The sequence below is a fragment of the Protomyctophum parallelum genome (assembly GCF_964188405.1).
Source record: "Protomyctophum parallelum genome assembly, chromosome: 12".
In the NCBI taxonomy this organism is placed as follows: Eukaryota; Metazoa; Chordata; class Actinopteri; order Myctophiformes; family Myctophidae; genus Protomyctophum; species Protomyctophum parallelum.
Window position 1 is genome coordinate 25207304 of NC_139712.1, and position 21314 is coordinate 25228617.

The window sequence follows — 21314 nt, forward strand, 5'->3', positions numbered from 1 at the left end:
CCGCCTCGGGCACTGAGAGAGAACACAGCGTCCCCGGCAGAAATCGAACCCTTTGGACCTTAGCTGTGAGGCAACGACAGTGCTAACGGCTGCGCGCAACGCGCCCCTTTTTAATTGTATGTCTTGTATACCGATCGCATGTCTCGATGATGCATTGAATGCACAAGACCACAATGGGAAAAAACAAGCCATCAAGGCATTATTGCATTTCCCTGCTCAACTGTACTTTGCCCTGTTGTTTGCAGCCGTTGTTAATATGGTATTCAATCAATGGAAACATGATTATATTCTGGCCGCGTCATGGACCTTTGCACCTTCCACAAAATGACAGCTCTCTCTCTCTCTCTCTCTCTCTCTCTCTCTCTCTCTCTCAGTATTCAGGTAATGTTTTTCCCAGTCGGGGAGAATTGGCGGGTAAGCATAATATCACTCCCTCGTCAATATACCTTTCATCTCGAAGCCCCGACAATCTAAAAGCAGCACAAAGCCGCTCAGTGAAGGATGCATGCAGCGAGAGAAAAGCATCCACTAAAACCTTCACTCATGCAGATAGATCCTCCCGTCCTAATCCAGCTGCCATTTTATACATGACGCATAGGAGGGGAATGTTACATAACAATTATGTTGTTCTGCCATGCTGAATGTCACCCTAAAATTCCACACTCCAAAAGTCCAAAACAAAGCCCAATAAAAATCTCACCTGTATGAAGTGAGGGGCGCTAATATATTAAAGTGTAACTCATGTTGATTAGTTGATGTAATGGTGAAACGGTGCCAACACAAACATTAAATGTCATTAACAATAAAGAGACAATATGACGTAAATGACACATTATGATGTAAATGTCCCCAAATGTAGATGACACCCAACTATATCTCCCTCTGAAACCCAACGATCAATCCACACTAAACAACCTAAATAAATGTCTCTCCGACATCAAAAGCTGGATGGCTCAAAACGTCCTACAAGTAAATGACAGTAAATTTGAAATAGTACTATTTGGTCCACCTGACTCCATCACACAAATAAAAAATGACCTTGGCGACCTCGCCCCCCTTGTCAAACCCCACGCTAAAAACCTTGGGGTGCTCTTTGACTCCGCCTTTAAATTCGACAAACAAATCAACACCATAGTCAAAACCAGTTTCTTCCACCTCCGCTCCATCACCAAAATTAAGCCATTTCTCTCCACACACGACCTCGAAATTGTCATCCATGCACTCATTTCATCCCGTTTAGATTACTGCAACTCCCTCTACACCGGAATCTCCCAGTCATCCCTATCCCGTCTCCAAATGGTGCAAAACGCGGCTGCCAGACTCCTGACTGGCACCAGGAGACGAGACCATATCAGCCCTTTCCTTGCCTCTCTCCACTGGTTGCCGGTCCGGTTCAGAATCCAATTCAAAACCCTTCTCTTTGGCCCAGGCCGTAGCGTAACGGTCTGGGCACCGGACTGGTGATCCAGTCGCGGTGTGCCGCGGGTTCGACTCCCGAACCCGACACGGCCTTTACCGCATGTCATCCCCCCATCTCTCTCCCGTTTCCTGTCAGCCTACTATCTGTCCCTTAACCCATTCTGGCCGGGCACCCATTTTGGTGTCAGCATCATGTTATGCTTTAGCTATTTAAAAATAGCAGATCTACAAGCTCATATCGCGCCACCGAGTGGCGCGATACGAGCTTGTAGGTCTGCTATTTTTGAAAAATCGAAGAGCGACTGACATTTTTAGAATCTGATCTCAGGTCAGAATGGGTTCATCAGGACCAGTGTGTGTCCGGCGGAAACCTCGTATGAATCTGATCTCAGGTCAGAATGGGTTAAAAAATCAATAAAAGGCGTAAGCCGCAAAAAAATATATCCTACATAATCCTACATCTCTGACCTCCTCTCATATTCCTCCTCCATCAGGACCCTCAGGTCAGCAGACAGACGACTCCTAAATGTCCCAGCGACAAGGAAGAGGCTCAGGGGCGACCGAGCCTTTGCTGTCGCAGGCCCCAAAATTTGGAACAGCATCCCACTCAATGTTAGATCTGCCCCCTCCACTGAGAGTTTTAAGTCTAGGCTCAAAACGTTCCTCTATTCTCAAGCCTTCCAGTCCCCCTAATTCTACTCTTGCACTTTATACATAGGACACGTTTTCCGTACTGCCTTTTAACCGCTCTCTCTCTATTTTTTCTTCTATTTTTTATTTTATTTATTTTATTGTTTCACTGATGTATTGTATTGCACTGTATTGTATTGTTTTCTTTGACCTGTGAAGCACTTTGGTACGATGAGAGTCGTTTTTAAATGCGCTATACAAATACAATTGATTTGATTTGATTCATTGTCAATGCATTTACAAAACAAACATTGAACTATCAAAAATGAAATACCGTCCAGGCAAGGTGTTTTCAAAAGATAACCAAAATCAAAATAATCGCAATCAAACGCGAGGGGAAAGCGTACCGGTTCCTTCCACGTGCTACATCCAACCGGACTGCTGGGAGAGCACCGAAGCTTTGGCATGGGGGGTCAGATCAACATGTGGAATAAATTCTGTACTGGCCATATATGGAGCTTGTCGAGCTTGTTGAAAGTACATGCAGGGTTTGATGAGGTCGGATCAACATAAGGAATGTCAGAGCAGGTCAGCTCCATATATGGAGATCTAAGGGTGGCAGCGGGTGCAGTGTCTTGAGTGTATACACTACAGGGTTTGATGAGGTAGGATGAGGTCAGATCAACATATGGAATGAATTCTGTATTGGCCATATATGGAGCGTGTCAACAAGGCGTGACGGACGGACGGATGGACTGACTGACAGGTTTTGCAGGTTTTCATAGTAAACTGCAACCTATTAACCTGACTCTGCCAGATTGTGGCAGTATTGAGTTCACACAAGTTCCCTCCTCCTGCCTGCATCTTGGATCTCTCGAGCAGAAACGATGAACAGGAAGCAGCAGGACAAAAATCTGATATCTCCATAATCATTTTGAGTTGTAGTCCTGTTAGGTTGTGTTTACATTTGCGCTGTGGCACAGCTTCAATATGTCACCAGTCTCGCGTTGATCCCGCCTCTAGCGGCCGCGTACGGCTGCATATCGCTCCGGTATGATTTGGTCCGGAGTACATCGTCTCTGCCCGAGAGAGCCCAGACTCACCCTTTTGGCAGAATGCAAATGTTGTCCAGCAGGGGGAGTGGTTCCACCAGGCTAGCGACCTCTCTACTCTGTATACAAATAAGTGTAGAAGTGGCAACCCGGACAATTACATCATTAAATTCTCGGATGATACTGCCATCTTAGCCCTTCTGGATGAGGATAGAGATTTAGCCGACTACTTTTTAGAGGTACAGAACTTTTTAGAGGTACAGAAGTGGTGTGATGACAACCACCTTATTCTTAACGTTAAGAAGTCACAGGAGATGGTGTTTGACCCCAAGAGCATTGGTGACCACAGGCCTGTGGTCATCCATGACTCGACCATCTCACAGGTCTCCTCATATAAATTATTGGGGATCTGTGTTGACAACTCACTAACTTGGAATACACATGTCGACAGTCTCTGTAGTAAACTACAGAAAAGAATGCACTTCCTTCGGCGTCTCAGGGTTCATGGTGTTGTCCAAAGATTTATGTCAGTGTTCTATCGAGCAGTCTTTGAAAGCCTGGTCAGGTTTGGTATCACAGTTTGGTTCGGTAATCTCTCAGTGCAACTGAGGTCCAAATTGTTCAGGTTGGTGTAGACTGCAGGGAAGATCATAGGGGTAAGACAACTCCCCTCTCTTCAGTCTATTTATGAGCAGGCTACATTAAAACAGGCTCAACAAATCGTCAGTGATGTTACCCATGTTTTAAATGGAGAGTTTTTACTTCTGCCCTCTGGGAGTGGGAGAAGATACAAAGAACCAAAGTGGAAGTACATCAGATTTAAAAAAAAACATTTGTACCAGCGTCAACCAAGATGTTGAACGAGGCTCTGAAACAGCAGTAACTGTGTGAGGCTAGATTATCCACATCATGTGTGCAATGGTGTAACGTTGTGTCTCCCTCTGTAATGTATTTTTGTCTGTCATTGATGTTTTATGTGTGGCTGTAGCTGGGGTGAAAGCCCCAGACAAATTTCCCTTGTGGACAATAAAGTGTACCTTGACTTTGACCTATGTGGTCACAATAAATAACGTTAAAAATAACCTCGGGTGCAGAAGGCTCCGTCGTAGGCCGTCTCCGTGCAGTCACAGGCGTATCCGTTGTACTTCTCCACACACTTCCCTCCGTTGCGGCAGTACATCCCATAGCTGGTGCAGTGACCCTGGCAGCCCGGCTTGACCCCCGGCGTCACCTTCGACCTCTCCTCCAGGTCAAGGGTCACGCCGTTCAGCCTCAGAGCGCGGATGCAACCCAGGAAGCCCCGCTGGCCGCCTGCCGCACCTAGAGTGAGAGAGAGAGAGGGGGGAGAGAGAGAGAGAGAGCGGGGGGGGGGGGGGGGGGGAGAGAGGAAGTGAGTGGGGGGAGAGAGAGATATACTATACTAAGATATCACTAAGCAATGGACTGGATCACTAAGCACTGGACTGGATCACTAAGCACTGGACTGGATCACAAAGCACTGGACTGGATCACAAAGCACTGGACTGGATCACTAAGCACTGGACTGGATCACTACGCACTGGACTGGATCACAAAGCACTGGACTGGATCACTAAGCACTGGACTGGATCACTAAGCACTGGACTGGACCACTAAGCACTGGACTGGATCACAAAGCACTGGACTGGATCACTACGCACTGGACTGGATCACTACACACTGGACTGGATCACTACGCATTGGACTGGATCACTAAGCACTGGACTGGATGACAACATAATACCTACTGTCATGGCAGGTGAGTGAGGCAGGTTTTCCTGTGTGACATGCCGCACGTCGCAAACACACACACACACACACACACACACACACACACACACACACACACACACACAGACACACACACACACACACACAGTGAGGAGATGAAGGCGACGTCAGGCCCATGCATGACAGAAGAAAGAAAGAAAGAAAGAAAGAAAGAAAGAAAGAAAGAAAGAAAGAAAGAAAGAAAGAAAGAAAGAAAGAAAGAAAGACAACCAACAGAGTTAAGTACAAACATGCAAAGACAGGAAACACAAATTGATAAATAAAACCAAGTTAGAGTTTCCAAACATAAATAATTGAACGAAACCAAAACATGGCGATTTATACAACTAAGCAAAAAGCATGGCTGGAATGATAGCAGTCACATGATAAAACATTTATCGTGCAGGCGGTGCAGCAAAATGTGGACAAAACAGAAATCATCATTTTCCAAGTCCAAGCCCTGTCTGTAACAACAACGAATAGTTCCATTTCCAGACAAAGAACGATTTGACCACAGCCCCTCTGTTGTAGCCAGTGGTGGAAAAAAGTATCAATCAATTGTTTTACTTTAAAAGCATACAACGTAGGAGAAAGAAGGGACACCCGCACACCGCCACTATAGGTTCAGAGCATTTATTTTAACGAGAGCAACGTTTCGGCCTTGCGACCTTCCTCAGTGTTTTGATGTTGCTCTCTCTTGCAACATGCCTCGGCAAATCCTCGTAAACTCCTCAGCCAACAGGTCAAAGATGCATTCAGCACACAAACACAAGAGTCAAGGCAATACATGATTTCCACTTTGTCCTTTTTAGTTGAAGGAATAAATCTCTTCCCCGAGTGGCATTCAGCGCGGCACGCACGCTGGAGACTATGCTGTCTCCACAGTTTATTTGTTTTATGATTTTATATTCACACAATGTTGGTAGTTAAGGGCAGAGAGAGAGAGAGAGAGAGAGATTTACATTTACTGTGTATTAAATATTTATTAAATATTATTATTTTATTTTCGCAACGCATTTTTTCACCCAGTGTCAATTATCTCATGTGATCCTGGGCGCTACACTTCCTATGCCAACCTGGGGAGAGCAACGGACTGACCTCATGCTTTCTTCTATGCATGAGGAGTCCAAGCTGCTTCTTTTTACCTGACATGGGGGGGGGGGGGGGGGGTTCCCGGTTAGACGTATAGCACGTGGACTGGTTAAGTATTCAAATGGCAGGTGTGGGGCAGCCATGGCAATCAATTGGCTGAGGCAGAGGCTGGACATTGTACAGGTGAGGGGACTTAGGCTCATTAGGTCCACTGGCAGAGCCTTAGCAGATCCTTTTGTGGTGTTTCTGGAAAACTGTGTATCCGACTCAAGCCTGGGCACTGCACTCCCTGTGGGGGTGTGGAGCGCATGTGTCAAATTTGAAGTTGGTGTGGCGAACGGTTCTCGAGTTATGTGGATTACAGACGCACACCGAAGCACACTCGCGCGTGCACACACACACACACATGGTGCATTTATTGTAAGATGACAACGAAACTGTGTGTGTGTGTGTGTGTGTGCACGTGCATGGGTGTGTGCGTGCGTGTGTGCGTGTGCGACGTGCGCGTGTCTTACCCACATAGAGCTGACTGAACAGCTCTAGGCGCGTGTGTCCGTGCGGGGGTGCAGGGCGAGTCACCCGATTGGTCAGATCCAGCTGAAGGACCGCCTCCTTCACGTTGCGCTCGGCCGTCACCCGATGCCATTGGTCGTCGTTCAGGGGCGTGGCCGAGATGACGGACAGCTCAACGGGCCCGTTTCCAACATCGAACGAGAACGACACAACTGTTGGAGCTGGAGAGAGAGAGAGAGAGAGAGAGAGAGAGAGAGAGAGAGAGAGAGAGAGAGAGAGAGAGAGAGAGAGATAATAAAATATAGTATAGTTTTACAGAGAAAACACACAAAACACTATTAATTGTAAATTAATTAAATGGAACAGGGCAGTTATTTGGTCAAACTCCTGAAAGAGAGAAGGCCGGATTGATACAAGGCACCATATAGCAGGGTCTGAATTGGACCACACTAATTACAATTCAAGTGGCATGAATCCGGTTTTAGGGCGAGGAGATACAATTATTCATCCTCTCTCGTGTCCATCTTCGCTCTCAGTAAAAGTTCCTCGCAGGGTGGTGAGTCGCTCCAAGGCGATATCCATCTTGCGATCCCGGACAGCAAGTCTTTCAGAGAGTCCCCAACCACTCTGCACAGTTCATTTACCATGACGGGCAGCTTTGGAGCTCCATGGAGTGCCCCCGTGACCCGTCTTCTCAACGTTTCCGATAAACCAGGCCAATGCCCAAGCCAATTAGCGGAAGACCTGATCCATTATCCAATTGTATCCAGCAGAGAAAAGTTTTTGTCACTTGCGTTGAGGGACCAGCTCACTAACTCTAACTTTAAATTTCGACGAGAGACAGTGTGTAGAGAGACACAAGTTTCAACCCTCAACATCCTTGCCCCTAATGGCTCCATATAGTGTTTCTGTATAGCAAGATACATGTACTTATTAATTGGCCAGTTTGGGACACAAAGAAATCTTGTAAGATTTTGGAATAAATTCCAGATTTTTGCCTTTCATAGTAATTATTTCCATTTTCAGTTACAGATATCGTGATATATCATTGATTGCGTGCGTGCGTGTGCGTGCATGTGCGCGTGTGTGCGAGCGCGCACACGTGTGTGTGTGTGTGTGTGTTTGTGTGTGTGTGTGTGTGTGCGGCTGTGCCATGAAGCCATCCTCGTTTAATGCAGTGACTTCATGGTCTCGCTGAATAAACTGGTTAGTACCGATGCACATAAACAGTGAAGCCAAGATGTTGCTCCGAACATAAATTCAATAGAGAAGATCTCCCTCCCACACGTACACAAACATCCTGTCATGATGCCAGTCTGCAGTCAGGCCATTGGAATATGTAGGCATCTGGCATAATAGCTCTTAATCCAGAGTGATGTACAGTAAGCAAGAACCACACATACATCGAACGCATCGAAATAGTCATCATGAATCATAAGTAAACCAAGAACCTATAATCAGTCTAACAGTAGAACAGAAACAGTAATTCAGATCATAATAGTAAACCAGGCACCTATTATCACACGCACGGATGCACGCACGCGCACACGCACGCACACTTGCACGCGCGCACAGACACTTTATTTAGCAACATTAAGCAGGGAGAACTATACTTGAATAAAGTGTGTTTCACAATGGGTGAAATTATTGCACTCTCCAATAATATTCTGTCATGAAGGAGGCATTGTTGCATGCTGCGCACCAGGTGGAGAATGGAAATGCTGACTCATGCTGTGCCCGACTCTGTGTGTGTGTGTGTGTGTGTGTGTGTGTGTGCGTGTGCATGCGTGCGTGCGTGCGTGCGTGCATCCCACAGTGTGGCCATCAGGCTCACTGCTGGATTAAACTCCACAACAGAGAGAGAGAGAGAGAGAGAGAGAGAGAGAGCTCGGTCTTACATTTCAGCTCCAGGCGTATGAAGTCTGTGTTGCCCAGGTTCTCCAGGAACACCCCATAGGGGGCGCTGGTCTTGAAGTAGAAGGAGATGTCGGCGCTGGTTTCTCCATGGAAGGTGTCAAAGTGCAGGTAGGAGGATGGAGTGGTGAAGGAGGCGGAGTTCCAGTAGTTGGCTGTTGAAATAAAACATTATAGGCCCTATTGTTATAACAGAACATAATATAATTAATTGCGACCATCATGGGTCGCAATTAATGCAAACCTGCATTATAATTCACAGCCAGAGCTGTGTGTTCAGAGGAGAACAGCCCAAAGGGTGTTAGGGTGACGGTAGCCTGAGCTAACGTGTTAGGTTTCTGGTCTAGAGGGGCTGAGATTTGCGCACGCCCTGATTGGATCTCATCGATCTGTCCGTCACCCCCGGCCCCTCCTCTCCCCCCTAGTGCAGCGCTACGTCACATCATTTGGAGCGACGCCCACCCGGAAGGGTTGACTCCCACTTTTAGACCAGAGCGGCCAATGCGTTCCTCCAGGCTTTCATTTTCTCCAGGCTTTCAATTTTTGCACCAACAAAAATTAAAGCCTGGTACCGAGGCTAGGGAGACGGTAGCGTGTCTCATGACGTGGGACATGATTTCTAATACACTTTAAATTGACCTTCTATTCTCTAATGGCTTTAGAATGAAGCAAAGACAGATTTTAATGATGGAAACGTGGTGGAAGACTAAAGAGTCTCTCTCTCTCTCTCTCTCTCTCTCTCTCTCTCTCTCTGTCCATTCTTTGCTAATGTCTGGCGGAACGGCTGGTAGGCCTACTATGCTATTATACTCACATTTAATTGAGTTTGAAGAGCTGAGAGGAGAGCTGAGTTTGAAGAGCTGAGAGGAGAGGCAAGGTTACAAATAAATAACGGCAAATGAGGAGGAGAGCAGAGGCAAGGTTACAAAAAGAGGAGAGAAGAGGAGAGGAAGTCCTTATAACAGAAGGAACGGGACAGTGAGCGAGGAGGTTGCCATGGTTTCGGTTGTGCAATATCTCACTGTGTGTAGCCTATGTGTGTGCGTGTGTCTCTGGTTCAGTGTGATAAGCCATTCCCATTGACACTACCGGACCCCCTCTAATGCACTGTCACCAGAGGCAGCACGCGCACGCACACGCGCACGCGCACGCGCACACGCACACGCACACGCACACGCACACGCACACACACACACACACACACACACACTAACACTGAACATGTGCTAAAGCTTAGTGGCTATATAATATAGTACGGTGTAAAAATAGAACATAATTCGTCTCCTGCTTCATTTGCTATAATATGACCTATTATCATTCTCATCCATTAAACTGTCCAAACCCTTTTTAACATCCGTAAATTAGTCTAATTCCTCTCTGTCAGTGACTGTGACTGTATGGATTGCCATTAAACTAACCGTGGAAATGGGTTTCATTAATGGCAGTGCAAACACACACACGCGCACGCACACACGCGCACGCCTAGAGAGAGAGAAAGAGAAAGAGAGAGAGAGAGAGAGAGAGAGTTTTCGATGTCTTCTTCCCAAAAGCCCCCAGAGGGCGCTGTTCATTAACCTATGGGTCAGCGGTTCCCGGGACACCACGTGACACGTCGATCACATGACCAAAAAACAAACAAACAACTGCTTTCCCAAGCTTGAAGGACTAATAACGTGACGAAAAATGTCCGTCAACTACCTTTTTTCACTGACGAAAACTAAATTGAAACTAAATAAAAACCAAGCTATGATGACTAAAACTATAGCTAAAGTATAATTGACAATTTCGTCAACAAATTTCAACAAATCTCTCATTACCAGGCATCAGTGCAGCACTAATACTATGTCTCTCTCTGTTTCTGGCACAACAGCGCCCCTAATGGTACTCATAGTCATATACTGGTGCTCATGGCCACATAGGTACATAGGTGAACACGGACATTGCTGTTCCTTGGAGTGGTTGCACCACTCAAAAACAAGAGAGACTTATACTGGACAAGTGATCCGGTATAAGTCATTTTACACTTGGTTGCATGCTGAAAATAGCAGATCTATACAAGCTCACAACGCGTCACGCTGCAGCATCAAGGCCCACCACCAAAAATTTGAAGAATAGCGAAAATAGCCGATCTACAAGTGCAATACTCACAACCCATGTTTGGTCTGTCGTGAAGCAGGACAAACAACTTGGTTGAGAGATCGCAGGTGTATTTATACTGTGGTGATTGCACCAGGGATTGGCTGTGGTGAAAGGAGGCAGGTCTAGTCACTGAGAACAGAGTGGCAGTGATAAGCAGATGGGTGGTCTCCACTCCTGAAACTACGTTGTATAAATACAACTACCCTAAAACTAGACTAACACTACAACATGACTGTTTATTAGACTATAAACATGTGACCAGGCCAATGTATTTTGTTTCTTGTTATTCCTGTTAATTGCTCATTTAGACTCCAGGTGCTGCCTATTGAGTGTTAGCAATCAAGGGATAATCTGCTGCAGTGCTGCTGTGCAGGTACTTTAGTCTCAGTCACTCAGTGTGAATTCAGTATGAGAAGCCAGCTTCATTTGACGGTCAGGCTTTTTGTTTGTGCTGAGTGTGAGTCAAAGTAAGTTGTAAGTAGGCATGTAGAACTTTTCCAAATACATTGTACATATTATGTTTCATTGAAAGAGTGGTGTATTTGGAGTTCTGTGCTTTTGTTTGTTTGACATGTGCTACTTTGTCATGCCTTTCTGGTACCTAAATGTTTGATTTGCTGCATTTGAGTACATATTTGATGTTTGATACTGTACTTGTTTCGTACTCAACTGTTTTACTTAACCTGTTTATCCATTCCAGTGTATTGTTACATTATGGATATTACAGCAGCAGTGATAACAAATATCATCACGCAATCACGCATACGGGTGGTGAGGGCCGAAAAAAACTATTCAAGACACTAAGACTAAAACTAAAATAAAAATGTGCTGTCAAAATCAACACTGTGTAGTAGCAGTTGGTATAAAACCACCACAAAATGCATTCCTATGGGACATATATGTACACCAGAGCTCTACACTAGCCGCAATTTGCAACTCTAGATTTTTTTATAATGGGATGAATCTAGAGTTGCAATACCCTCCATTGACTCCCCACTCATCCAATTTGGTTTGCGATTTGCTTGTCTAAAACGATGTTAAAATTGCAGCTGTAGTCCAAGCTTGAATTATCCTCTTTCAATCTGCCGAGCTTGTTTTTCATAAAAATCCACCGTAGCCATGTTATGAGCTACTTTCTGTCAATATATTCTGTGCAGGTGAATATTTTTGTGCTGGAGTTTGGAATCACTCGTCGTATGTCACTGAACGGCCCTGCGTAATTATCACCTGTTTCGAATTTGCACATAATGCAGGAGACTTTGGGGGAAAAAGTCTGTGTGCTTTTCGCCTATTTTAACTGTGCATTTGTTGTTAGTGTACTGTAACGCGGGAACCATTGCCAACTTATGCCCTGCTACTATATTGCCCACAACCTATTGGGTGTGTCCTTACCGAGTGTAATGTGTTCTGATTGGATCTCAGCTAAGAGAGTTATGTGTTGTGTTCAGTTCAGCCCGCGAGTATTGAGTTGTCTTCCGGATCCCAGAGTGTATGGTCGTCGAGTGAATAATCCTCCGTCTGTGCCAGGGACTAAGGACTGACAGCCACAAAGACTGTTTACAGTGTGTTTACAGTGTATATGCGTGAGCTACAGGTACAGTGTACTGCTGTAGTGTCGCCTGTTATTCCGCAGCCTGTTGAGAGTTGTTATTATTGCCGTGCCGTCCTGTGAACTGTGTTATCTGCCGTTCTACTAGTAAAGTTCCTGACTGCCTGGAAATCCTTGTTGTGGCATTATTGCACCCACTCGCCTCCAACATCACATGAAGTGTAGTCAAAGTAAGTCCACAACAGTACATTGATTTTATGATGTCATAGGTTTTCCCCCCAATGCCACTTTCCAACAGTTTGTACATCAGACCCTCATGCCAAATTGAATCGAATGCTTTTTTGAAGTCGACAAAGCAGGAGAATAATTTGCTTTTGTTTTTGTTTATTTGGTTGTCAATTAGGGTGTTGAGAGTGTAAATGTGGTCTGTTGTGCAATATTTTGGTAGAAAGCCAATTTGTGATTTGCTCAGGACATTGCTTTCTGTGAGGAAATTTTGAATTCTGTGGTCGAGGATCATGCAGGCGTTATCAGCCCTTGATTCCATGTGCTGGGGAAAATCCCAGAGCTGAGCACGATATTTAGGAGTTTTAATATGGCCAGTTGGAATTTGAGGTCGGTGCATTTTATCATTTCATTTAGAATTCCGTCCGCCCCACAGGCCTTTGTCGTGTATTTGCGCCCAGACATATAGGCATTATACTATACAGTAGGCATATATGTATAGATATATATAGAGTTGGGGACACAATCTGGGATAGAGATGTGGAGAGACCCAGTGAGCTGAACCAGTGGGAGGAACTCAAATTGGGTAGGCAGGATGCAGAGATCCACCCTTCCCCCTTCATGGAGAGTACGTACAAAGTACAAAGCCTTGACTATGTCTTAAGATGTTTCTGTTCTCATCAAGTCATACATATATAGAGAAACACCTGTATTTACATCCACAAAGGTATGATATGTCATGTATTTCATATTTGCAATAATGAGGAGTTGTGTAGATTCACATAGCTCATGTTTAATTAAGTCAGCCTATATTCTTATTATGGTATGAACATGAGTGATACTAAGGAGAGACATTCCTGGCCTGGGTGCTGGACACAGGTCGGACGGGTCAACTGCGGGAGGGCTAGGAAACAAAGCCTCTGTTCATTATAGCATGTGGTTGTGATTTGGGATTGACACACACACACACACACACACACACACACACACACACACACACACACACACATACCGCACACACACACCACACACACCACACACACACACACACACACACACACACACACACACACACACACACACACACACACACACATACACACACACCACACACACGCACATGCACGGGATTTGGTATGTGTGGGAAGGGACCCACAGAAGTATATAGGAGCCTCGCGGAAGGAGGAACGGGGCTTCTCAGAGAATATTGGGTCCTGTTTGGTCATATTTGGCAAGCTCATGGTGTTCTTCAAATAAACTCAAAATGAGAAAGAAAAGGACACTGGATGGACCTCACTTTTTTATACAACCTGCATGGCATATTTTCCACCATTAATCAACATCAATATATTACAAATCTGGCGAGCTAGCCAGGAGGCTTTCAGCCTGTTATTTTTATTATTTTTTGGGGGGGGAACTTGGTAAGTTACTGGCTATACTTACTGTGTTTCCACAGAACAGGTTAACGGAAAGAACCTATATTGATTTGGCGGTGGTAATGGTGGAAATAGTGCATTTGGTGCGGGCAGTGAGAGTCCATGGTGTTACTTTGTTTATAGGAATTGTGATTGCTATGAATAAAGTAAATTAATGTAAAAATGTAAAACTAAATAAAAGTGAAATTAAATTAAATTAAATAAAATGGAGATTAAATGGAATTGAATAAGAGTGAAATGGAATGAAATAAAATACACAACTAAAATGAAAATGGTAAATGTGATGTGCCGTGCGCATGCACAGCCGTGCGTTTCTCTGACTTGGTGGAGTTGGGCCGTGCGCTAGTCAATTAATTCCATCGTCGTCATGCGGTGAATGTCTGCTGCAAACCTATTCGGTTATACGATCTAGTCTGGGGGACCGCACCCTTTGCGTCGCGGGTGGAACGGTGTGATTAATTTTCTTTTGTATATGTTACATTGGCATGGACAGACACAACCGAAGAAATGCGTAACAAGACAAACACATAACAAAGCAGAATGTTTTTTGGCCGGTCTTAGTCACTCCGGTGTTAAGCTGGGCTGTTGAAATGGTACAGTCTTAGTCACAGTTTGTGTTAAGATATTGTAGCCTACTCTTAGACACTTTTCGTGTTGAGATGTTGTACCCTTAGACACTTTTGGTGTTAAGGATGGTGGATACCCTTAGACACTTTTGGTGTTAAGGAATGGATGGAATGGATGATGGTTTTGTTTTGTGTTTGAATTGTTTTTTTTCCTCCTATGCATGTGTCTTGTGTGGGTTACGTGTGAGGAATTAAGGTGGATGTTGGGGTGCATACTGCATAGTGACGCCGTGAGGTGCATAGTGTCACCGGGTACATATAGAGATACCAGATACTTGTGATGGGTATGATGAGATGATTGAATTGGAGTTGAATTAATATGGGGGAATGATTTAATTGAAATTGACTTGATATGATGGGGTGTTTGTGTTGCATGGTGTAAATTGTGTGTAAATCTGTCTGTTAAGTTGGGTGGTCTGTCTATTTTGTCTGTGTGTTTTGTTTTGTCTCTGTGTGAGTGTAATGAAGTTGGGAGTGGATTATGTTATATGGTTGAGGTGGTGTTATACTGCGACTGTATATTGTTGATGGTTGTTATATGGAATAGGGGCTTTTGTATTACATGTTGGCCTATGTGGAGTGGAAATGGTTGGTCTCTCTCTCTATGCGCTTCTCGGCAGGATAGTGCCGAGGGGGGTTTAGGAGAGGAGTGTATGAGTATGATCCACACGCACTCTGCAGTGGGGAGTAGAAGTACTCGATTACTTTTTGCTGCATGCATGTGTGTGCTGCTGCTCCTCCCTGCCCGCTCTCCTCAGTATTGAGGGGGGTGGGGCGGGGGCGGGGGGCCTGTCTGTCCTTGACTATGGCAACGCATGGCGCTGATGGGGTTTTGTTGAATGGTTTACTCTGTGTCGGAGTGGCCTGTGTGTGTACCGTTGCCTGGGTGGTTTACTGAGGGTTAAGGATTGACGGTATAGGCTATGGTTAAAACATGTTCCACAGGTTTTAAAGGGGGGATGGTATATTGATGGTATATGGTATATTGAGTTGGGTTGGAACATTTATAATAATGATATAATAATAATAATAATAGGTAATATTTGAATTTAATTGAAATTTGGGAATTAATAGGAGGTTAATAAATAACTGGATGAATGAACTAAATTAGATAAGGGAACTATAAAATGGCTATTCATGTACGGTAGAGTGTACATACGTAGGAGTGTGGAACTATTTGAGAAATTGTTTAAACAGTTGCTTTGAGTGAGAAATCTCCATCTACTCATTCTATGAGTGGGTTGTATGCAAATGAGTGTGTGGAATGTGGGGGTAGCTATTATGGTTCCCCATGTGAGAGAGGACACGGCACATGAGTGTGTGAGTGCATGAGTCAAGGGGGGGTCATTCTCTCCTTGTAGTATGTGGAAGAAACATAATAGGCTACTTCTACCTTGTCGTATTGTGTGATGCGAGTGAGTGTGGTTGAAGGGTTGGAAAATCTTCTCATTTAAAAAAAGGCATAGCGATGGTAGACTACTGTTGTCTACTGTTGACATTTTTTTATTTTTGGTGGTGGATAATGATCGGGTACACCTTAAGGTGTCAGAAGAAACAGCAATGTTTGCCAGGTCATATGAAGCTTGAATTGGGTAAACGTTGGCCAGGGGTTTAAATGAGAAGATAAGAAGCCTGACAGTGATTGTGAGTGAAGGCCCATGTCATTGAGGGTTATTTTTTAAGAATTGGAGAAGTGGTACTAATGACATCGTTTTTGTGTTCTTATGTCCAAAAAACAACAAAGGCCAAGGCAAGGACTCAGACAAAAGACACAGAGGCCTGGTCTGGATGGAGAGGGAAAGTAGTGAATTGTCCCATTTCTTGTTGTGTGGAACAACTTCTGGGAAATAGAATAGGCAGTAGATCTGATATAACATTTGGACAGATAGTGTCACTGCAGTTGCTTTTGTGTTAATCTGGTACTCATTTAGTGTTGAGGATGAGTTCTAAGGAAATTCTAAACCCAGTGGGAATTCTGGAGCGGGATAACCCCGCCGTTGTGGGTATTTCCGTGATTTCAAAGAAATGGAATAAACGCTGGCCTGACATTGAACAGCGATGGCCGGTAACGGGTACTTTCAATGAGGACATTATTAGAACTATGGGGGTCCTTGTCCGTACGCATAGAGCAGGACAGAAAACGGAAGCCCGAACAGTGAAGCGTAAATTTGAAATAGCAGTTTTAGATTTGTTTAGTGACGTAGGTCAAACCTTGGAAAAAGCTCGTAAGGACCAGGAGTCAGTACTAGTTGAGGCAGGGCAGGGGCAACGAACCGCCGACCAGACCTGCAAGGACAGCCGGCGTGATGACACCGCTGGCCAACAAAGTTGTGCTATCAATCTGGGAGCAGACGACTGCAGTAGGGACTCAGTGAATTCTGAGGTGAGCGTGATGACGACAGTGACCAGGGGTCATTTGAGCGACAGCCAGGACATCTTGCTGTCACCCGACAGTATGATATGGATGAGCGGGAACGTGTTGGCAACAGGAGGGAAGAAACAATTACTGCTACACAAATGCCAGTGATAATTGAGGGTCATAACCTGGTCTATCGTCCATTTTCATACGTGGACATAACAGACATTGTAAGTAAACTGCCGCCGCTCTGTGACGGAGCCTATGCCTGGATTACTACGTTCGAGGTACTTTTGGAGGGCATTCAATTAACAATGGGTGATTTTAAGAAATTGATTGTCTGGCAAGTTGGTTTGTGTGCACTGGACAATGTTTTCAATTGTGCAGGACTTCAGAGATACATTGAAACAACTGTTGATGATGGGGACCTTTTTGATGCGTACAGGGGCCGACTCTGGCGTGTTTTGAGGGCCCTCTTTCCGACTAATATACACCCCAGCAGTATTATTATTGATAACATGAGTGAAACTGAACACCCAAGAATTTATGTGGACCGAGTGTATCAGAGATGGAGATCAGTCACAGGAAACGATCCAGACGTAAATAAATTTGAGCAGGTGGTTTTCAGAAGCACGGTTGAACAAGGGTTGCCTGAGACAGTGCAGAGGAAGTTAATGGGGGTTGTGGGTCTTACCAGCATGACTAAAGCGATGTATATAGACCATGTTGCACATTATGTCGACCTGTACCGAAGAAAGTTAACTACTCAAACAGAACAAGATGAGGAGAGGCAGAGGGCTTTGACTCGTGCCCAACTGGCAGGACAGATGGTGGTTAGTTCAGATAGTCAGCAGCGACCGCCACAGGCCAGCCAGGATGAACCCCGGTACCTCCCATACTCTCCTCTGCCAGGGGTTAGACCACCTAGACGTCAAGGACCGGGTAGTAATTCCCATCAGAAGAACCAGAGCGTTTGTTACATATGTGGAGAATTCAGTCATTTCTGGCGTCAGTGTAACCGGGGCGACCGACTGCAACCTCCGCAGGGGTGCAGGGGTCATACTGACGGTAGACCCAAATCAGGATGTTAAAGTCACAGTATGCATATTTATGTGAGCAGGGGGGGAGCTGAACGGGGACAGCTAGCAGCCCCCACCCACGCTGGGCCAATGTGTACATGTCAATTGTTCACAGGTCCGTGGTGGAGGAATGACAGAAGACCGATGTCATTGGGGAGTTTGCATTTCAACTTAGAGGTTTTTGTTTTTATTTTGTGTGTTTCAGTACATGTAATATTCGGTGATGTGCATTTTGTCAATTAGGTATATTGTTTTCAGGTATTATGTGTTGAGTTATTGTTTGATCTTTATTTGTTTGTTTTATTATTTGTGGCATGTTTTGAGTGTCAACTTTTCATTTACGGGTATTTGAATTTAATCAATATAGGAATTTGATTTGGTTTAAATAGGATTTCAGTTATATGAGGACTTTCATTTCTGGGTTAACACATGGTTCAGTTTCAAATCTATCTACAAAGGGTTTGTCTGTTCTAATTATGATGCAATTTAGGTAGTTAACAAGACGCTCCTGTGTCAAGGGGGGTCCGAAATTAAGGTGTGCCTATCACGTCAAACTAAGGTTTAATGATTACATTTTGAAAAAAGGCAGGTGATGAATTCTGATGCTGTAATTGTTTTTATCGGTTTGTACTGTCAGAAGTTTGCTTTAGTTTATGAGTAAGGTCAATGATAATATTGTTTGTGTAATGGTTTGTTATAGTTTGTTCATTTGGGCTTAGGTTAGCTTGAATTATTTCCTTATTGTATTTTGTGTAATAAGCTGTTTGTCTCTCCAGGGGGGTCAGGCGGACAATGTGGTTTGTGTGGTTCAGTGGACGGGGGTCTGATAAAACATTGGGTCATTGAAGGGACCAGTTATGTTTAAATCTGTGTTTAAATTTTGGCGTGTCTGGGCTCTTCCGTATGTCCTGACACGGGTTTGTGTCAGGAAGGGAGGATATGTCGTGTATTTGCGCCCAGACATATAGGCATTATACTATACAGTAGGCATATATGTATAGATATATATAGAGTTGGGGACACAATCTGGGATAGAGATGTGGAGAGACCCAGTGAGCTGAACCAGTGGGAGGAACTCAAATTGGGTAGGCAGGATGCAGAGATCCACCCTTCCCCCTTCATGGAGAGTACGTACAAAGTACAAAGCCTTGACTATGTCTTAAGATGTTTCTGTTCTCATCAAGTCATACATATATAGAGAAACACCTGTATTTACATCCACAAAGGTATGATATGTCATGTATTTCATATTTGCAATAATGAGGAGTTGTGTAGATTCACATAGCTCATGTTTAATTAAGTCAGCCTATATTCTTATTATGGTATGAACATGAGTGATACTAAGGAGAGACATTCCTGGCCTGGGTGCTGGACACAGGTCGGACGGGTCAACTGCGGGAGGGCTAGGAAACAAAGCCTCTGTTCATTATAGCATGTGGTTGTGATTTGGGATTGACACACACACACACACACACACACACACACACACACACACACACACACACACACACACACACACATACCGCACACACACACCACACACACCACACACACACACACACACACACACACACACACACACACACACACACACACACACACACACATACACACACACCACACACACGCACATGCACGGGATTTGGTATGTGTGGGAAGGGACCCACAGAAGTATATAGGAGCCTCGCGGAAGGAGGAACGGGGCTTCTCAGAGAATATTGGGTCCTGTTTGGTCATATTTGGCAAGCTCATGGTGTTCTTCAAATAAACTCAAAATGAGAAAGAAAAGGACACTGGATGGACCTCACTTTTTTATACAACCTGCATGGCATATTTTCCACCATTAATCAACATCAATATATAACACCTTCTTGGTTTTAAGTGTTTTTATTTTGTCTTGTAGTTCTTTTAGGTTGATTTGGGAATCTAGTGGATTCTGGTATAGTCTTTTATGGCTGACTCTAGGTTTTGTAGTTTATCTTTATTTGTTTTTGCTCTTTGTTCTTCTCGATTGGGCCAAAGAGGCTAGAAAAATGGTTCACCCATATATCTCCATTTTGGATGGGTACTTCATCCTGTTTTAGCTTATTAAGTCTGTTCCAGTTTTCCCAGAAGCTGTTTGTCTGTATGGAATCCTCAATATCTTGCAGTTGGTTTCTAACATGTTGATCTCTTTTTTCTCTTACTGTGTTCTTGTATTGTTTCAGTGTTTCCCCATATTGGAGACGTGTGTTGTGGTTGTCTGGGTCTCTGTGTTTTTGGTTTGATAGTTTCCTTATTATTTTCCTGAGATTCTTGCAGTCTCTCTCAAAGGGCACCTACGGACGGCTGCAATTTGAAACTTGTCCCCGTAAAATCTGAATCCCCCACCCACTAAACGTGATCTTAAACAACCAGTAGTTGTACTGGCAGCAGCAACAGCAGTAATACTATTTGTGTGGTTGCATCTTGTTGATGGCACTGTTATTAATGTAACCCTGATCGTTCAAGGTTTTTTATGATCTTTAGGTTCATCCAATAACAATAACCGGTATTGAGGATCATGGTAAATGCAGGGGTTGAAAGTTTGAGTACCATTAAAAACCTTTAGGCCCTTAAGGCAAAATAATATAGGTCTAATTTGAATTATGCTTTAAAAGGATCCCTGGCTAATGAATAGGGGAGAGCCGCCACGATTGTAACGCTTCACGGTTGTAACATGGACGTTATCTCTTGATTGGTCAACGCCACCATGACGCCATCGCGTCAGTATGTGTACAGCAACGTACTCTACGTGCCCAGGAAGTGAAGTGTTTACCTTCATCCTACGGGGAGTTATTGGCGAAAAACTGACTTTTTTCAAAAGGCGTATAATTTTACACCTGGAGTATATGTGTGCTACAAATTCTTTCTTTGGTGTTGGTGAATAAAAATCCACATGGATGGATGTCTTCATGCTTATGTTCTTCATTAGTTTGCATCGTGTTTAGACGGAATTCACGTTCATTCTGGTCTGTAAGCAACGGCAAAGAACTTGCAAAAGTGTGCCATTTGTAACATGTTACAAATGGTCCGCTTTCCATTCAATACCATTATATGTAATATTTACATATTTGACATATTGGCCAATATTATATGTTCAGTCAGGTGTCTTCATTACTGAGTGTATTCTAAAATTAGTTTAGGGTTGTATAACATTGTACAACTCAATCAATCAAACGTTTGTTTAATCAATGTATTTCCCCATTGAACCAAAAAAAAAAAAAGCCCAAACTGGTACACCCGATACTATTTAATATTTCCCTTATGTTTGATACATTTTCTTATCACATCCATGGTATGAAAACAATGCTAAGGAGTTGCTTTAATGAAATATAATTGCTTTAAGCTGAAAACGATATGTTTAATGGTGTTTTTTAGTGTTGTTACATTTATCATGCATGCCGTTACAATTAATCCGATATGCGCAGCAAATGTAACACTGAAACAGCGTCCACGTTCGGTTTAATAACTCCCG

The 21314-nt window shown here is 44.1% G+C and overlaps 1 protein-coding gene across 1 annotated transcript in view; it reads right to left on the reverse strand.

Moving 5' to 3' along the window:
- LOC310867597 (contactin-associated protein-like 2) overlaps positions 1 to 21314 on the reverse strand; it is a gene marked incomplete at both ends in the record, with an annotated part of 231746 nt that overhangs the window by 13551 nt on the left and 196881 nt on the right. Inside the window, 4 exons of the mRNA XM_083777712.1 lie at positions 4185 to 4421; positions 4868 to 4897; positions 6497 to 6715; positions 8393 to 8563. Of these exons, the coding sequence (XP_083633838.1) occupies positions 4185 to 4421; positions 4868 to 4897; positions 6497 to 6715; positions 8393 to 8563 (657 nt within the window). The remainder of the gene's footprint in view (positions 1 to 4184; positions 4422 to 4867; positions 4898 to 6496; positions 6716 to 8392; positions 8564 to 21314) is intronic.